Below are 4,739 nucleotides of genomic sequence, written 5' to 3'. Positions count from 1 at the left end.
CATGTTCCCCTCCCCTGCAACGCCCGAGTCTAAACGGCCGATTCAGTCGTTCCTAGCGGGTCCGTGCTATGCAAACCAAACAATGAATGCAGGTTATCAAACAGGCCAATTTTATATCGCGCATCCTGGTTGGACCTAATGCAAGCAACCTAACACACACTCGATGACCGTAAAAGGCCTAAAGCGCCGCGCCTATGGTGGAGGCAAGACACTCACCTAGCATGCATCACACCCCAAAGCACTCTAACGGTTCCGGCAACTAGCAGTGAAACATCCACCGGTCAATTGCTCCATGATTCGCGCTATGGTGGCCCACATCCAATGTATAGGGGTGTATTTGTGGCAGCCAATCTCTTGTAGTATATGCTTGTGCGTGTGTACCTGTGTGGAGCCTCGCATCAGTAGTCTGTGTTGGCTTTTTGTCACAGGATTGATCACATCAACACCCTCTCAAAAAGGTTGTACCAAGGACCATCGTCATGCCCTCTTTTTCTTTTCTTTTTTTTTTCCTTTTTCTCCACGGCTACAGAGAGTGGTTTTCCTAGCGGTCCGGGTTTCTACCGGGTACGCGGATGCCACATGGTACAATGATGAGACTCGTGCAGTATTTGATGGTTAACATGTATGGGACAGGTTGTGTACCGAAGCGGAACCCATGTGTACACATGTATATGTCGATTGCGGGGCCAGAAGTTATCTAGGTCATAGCATTGAAGCGGGGCATGGCTGCACTAAACCTAGTTTGTTCTTGGCCATCATATAGTTAAACTGGATAATTAATCCTAAACTTTCCACACCCATTCCTCTTAAACCCATGGCTGCACTAAAGCGAGCTGACAAGCAAGACCCTTCTGATTTTGGGGCGTTACGTCCAATTGTCGTTGTTTTTTCTCTTTAGATCTTTATTATTGGGCTTTGAAATGTGTTGTTTTTGTTTAGGAAGAAACTCTGTTCCATTTTGAACCCCGGCTCTCAAGTTTGGCAGGCGTATAAAAGAAAAAAAGAACTTAGGGATGAAAAATACTAGTATTAAAAAAGCGTATGTATGAGGGCTTACTCTGGAAGAGCATTTGTGGCAAGTGGGTGTGGGGCACCGAGTCTTGCTCGTGTTTTTCCTTTTTGCTTTCGATTGTCAAAGATTTATATCTTGTGAATAAAAGGGCCAAACTAAGTTTTGTTTTCATATTCATGTTTCTCGCATCAAGGGCTTTTAAATACAAAAATGATAAATACCAAACATTCGGAATTTGACCATGGCAAATCGATCGTTTTCGATGAGATTTTAGTAACGCGAGGATGACAAGTTTAGTTAACACGCACGGCAATTTCCTGGAAAAAATACACTAATCACGGATTTGCCTTGCAAATCAACTAAACTTGTCATCTTTGGATCACTAAAATTCTCATGAAAATGTTCGATTTGCCATGGTCAAAAAACAAATGTTTGGGCGTTATCGGGGTACTTGAAATAAGATCCATTTTGAATATGTTTTGTCGAATTTTGAAAATAAATATTAAGGTTTAACTCTTGAAACTTAGTACGAGGAACCGATAAAGTCACAACTTTTTTACCTATGACCGACGAAAAAATGCTTTAAAATTATATATAGTATGAAACTTGGTAAGAGCGAGCGAAAAAATTGCCAGTTTTAGATGAAAAATCATAAGTTTCAATGATTGAAATTGAAAACTTACTGTGCACTCATGCAGGGTCCACCTACTTTGCGAATCGTGAGGCAATCGTGAGGCCGAGCGGGGCTTGGCAGGTGCATGCCCCTGCGAATTTCTGATCTTACTCTCACAACCTTATATTTATACTCGGGATCATCATGATATTAATGTGTGCCCTGCAAAACAACACTATGATGTGCTTGTGACGCGAAGATGTGGGGGATGTATTCCAAGTATGTCTTGACCGGTGCTCGATCTGCATTAAGAGTCAGTTCTCAACCGCAAGCCCTTACCATCTCACAGGGTTACCTCCGTTATTAAAAATAAAGATTCGGACAGAAACATTGAGCGTTTAATGCCTACACCTTATTCATCCTCAAGGATTCGCTTTCCACTACCTTATTGACCCCTACGCTCATTGTTGTTCGGGTTAACGTTTCGTGTCCTCCTCGCTCGTTACCTCCTTCTCGATCGATCTTAGGGATCTTGGGTACTTACATGGCAGATCAAGAAGAAGACAAGAGACAACTCCGTTGCAATCGGACACATAGTTGACGTTAAATACTCAAAGTCATTTCATTGTTCCCTTGTACAAATACATCGACTTGCAAGGCGATGCGTTAACGCATTGCCTTACCGAATTACTCACACATGATGACCCGATCGCATGGAGAAACCTTAAGACCCAGAAGAAGAAAGCATAAGGAGAAGGCCCAGAAGAAGAAAGCAAGAGTCCAGAAGTATACAGCCCAGAATTCTGGGTTGGGCTGCTGACCTGAGGAATCGACTGACTCTATTTTAGGGGTCAGTCGATCTCAGTTCTCTGTGTAGTTTTCTGTCGACTGACAGTTTTATTGAAAGTCGGTCGATTGGTACATAGCCAGTCGCTTGCTTTTGTTTGTGAAAGGCAAAACCGTACGCGTAGTAGAGCATTGGAGCCCCACCTTCTATTCTTGTGCATGTAGCTTGCGTGCATACGCGTGTGTGTCCACTGTCCATGGCCAGCGGCTGAGATCATCTCATCACCGGCTGTCCACAGTCCTGCTCGACACGTACGTCGTTCCCCCGCACATCATCGACCACCTTTGCATCACGGCCTCACGGTCACGGGCTGGCTCTACTTAAACAGCCCCACCCACCGTCCCACCGTGAGCCATTGCCCTCCACCTCGCCTCGACCCTGCCTTCACGTAGAAGCACACCAAGACCAAGCTATCTGACGTTCGTCCTCGGATCCGACCGACCACGACCGGAGAAGGTGAGTCTCCTCCCACTCCGGCCGTCTCCCCCAAGCCTCCGGCACGGCAGTCAATCGTTTCTTTCTCCGCCCCTTCCTCCTCCTCCTCCTCCTCGGATTGATTCGGATCTACTCCTTGTCGCCGATCGTTTCTTTTTCCGACTGAGAATTGAACAACTGACCTCACCGTGTGCTGCCTGCCTGCCTTGTTGTTGATCTCGTCCTAGCTCCATCCACCATGGACGGCAACAAGACTGCCTCCCGGCCGGCCAGCCTACGGGCGTTCTACATCGCCCGCGCCACCGTCGTCGTCTTCGCCTTGGCCACAGCGGCCGACTACGTACTCGACCGCTACCACCTCTGCAGCAGCCAGAGCCAGGTACGTACCGACCTAGCTAATAACCCGTCTACTCAGCTGTCAGGCTAGATGCATGCTAGACTTTCCGATCCGATCATCACACGCCAAACTGGCCGTCTGAGTGCAGGCTTCCTTCATCCTGCCGTGCGTCAGGGCGACGGCGGCGGCCGCCGCGGAGTGGAGGGCCCTCTGGCTCGGCATGCTCTTCTGCGCAGTGCTCGAGGCGGCCGTCGCGGCGCTGGCGCTGCGGCTCCCATGCCGCCACCGCGCCCTCGCCTACCTCCACCGCGCGCTCACCATCGTCCGCCACTACATGTACGTCCGCGCCGCCCGCATCTTCCTCGCCGCCGACCCAGGAGTCTACCTCACCGGGATCTGCATCGGGAGCGCCTGCAACTTCATAACGGACGACGTCTTCAGCTTCATGGGGATTTTCCGTTTTGGAGGCGAGGTGTGAGGAGTTCAGCTAGAGCTGCGCTGCAGGGGATCATGCCCATGCCCGTGGACCAGCTCATGAGGCACTGCGACTAGTTCTAACTTCCAAGGGATAATAAGCACGTTCTGTATGTGCGAATCGATATCGTACTCTAGCCAGTACTATGCATTATGATCGAGTGCCGTGTGTGTGAATCGATCTGCTAGTGTGATGTTAATCGGACCGATCAACTGTACTAGTCGGTCCATTTGGGCTGTACTGTATGAGACATCAGTTATCTGTATGAGTCAGTACGTGAGCCATTGTTTTGCATTCATTCTGGCAGCCAAGCGCTCTCTCTCGTTCCAAGTTTTTTTTTAATAAATCTCTCGTTCCAAGTTTGGAGGGGCCACTCGTTGGGGTCCAACCTCTGTACATACATGCTGAACCCCCTGTCGAGCAAGCAATTGTTCAGATTGTACTATAGTACAGTACATTGACACGTTGTATTTGTGAAGAAAAAAATTGTCAATTGCAAGCAACTCTTCCTTATAATAACTGGAGCACGTCCTGTCGTGGTTCTAACTCTGACAATGATGTAGCGGAGTGAGTATGGAGAGGCTAGATCCTAACTATTGGGAAGTTGTTACACGAGAGGTTTACGAGTTCAGGCCAGGCCCTTCTCGGAGGAAGTAATAGCCCTACGTCTCGGAGTCCGGAGGCGGTCGACTGGATTATGCGTGTATGGATTACAGGGGTGCGAACCCTTCCTACTGAGGAGGGGGTGGCTTATATAGAGTTCGCCGGCCCCCTCCTACCCTCAGTAATGCAGGGTTTAAAGTACATTTAAGATGGGACGTTACTGGTAACGCCTCTAATAAAGTGCTATAATGACCATGAAGACTACTTAACAGCTGACCGTTTGCCTACGGAGTGACTGTAGGTCTCCTGGCGGTCGAGTGGTAGCTTCATAGTCGAGTGGTAGCTTCTTGGTCGAGTGTCTTGAACCTGTCGAGTGGAGTACCTTCAAGTCGATTGATAGATGATTTCTTCTAGGGA

The 4,739-nt window shown here is 48.5% G+C and overlaps 1 protein-coding gene across 1 annotated transcript; it reads left to right on the top strand.

Moving 5' to 3' along the window:
- Positions 1–2,767: 2,767 nt before the first annotated feature.
- LOC147966160 (uncharacterized) lies at positions 2,768–4,017 on the top strand. The gene is made up of 3 exons (XM_087527123.1): positions 2,768–2,928; positions 3,135–3,286; positions 3,393–4,017. Exons 2-3 carry the CDS (start codon positions 3,146–3,148, stop codon positions 3,720–3,722), a joined length of 471 nt encoding a protein of 156 aa, XP_087383249.1. The 5' UTR covers positions 2,768–2,928; positions 3,135–3,145; the 3' UTR covers positions 3,723–4,017.
- The last annotated feature ends 722 nt before the right edge of the window (positions 4,018–4,739 follow it).

The sequence above is a fragment of the Triticum urartu genome, chromosome 6A (genome assembly GCF_056163025.1).
Source record: "Triticum urartu cultivar PI428250 chromosome 6A, HENAU_Tu73, whole genome shotgun sequence".
NCBI lineage: Eukaryota > Viridiplantae > Streptophyta > Magnoliopsida > Poales > Poaceae > Triticum > Triticum urartu.
This window is presented reverse-complemented; position numbering and strand designations above follow the sequence as displayed.

Coding starts and splice junctions, on each gene's coding strand:
- LOC147966160 (XM_087527123.1), top strand. CDS start 3,146: ATGGACGGCAACAAGACTGCCTCCCGGCCGGCCAGCCTACGGGCGTTC. Junction 3,287..3,392: donor TCTGCAGCAGCCAGAGCCAG/GTACGTACCGAC, acceptor GTCTGAGTGCAG/GCTTCCTTCATCCTGCCGTG.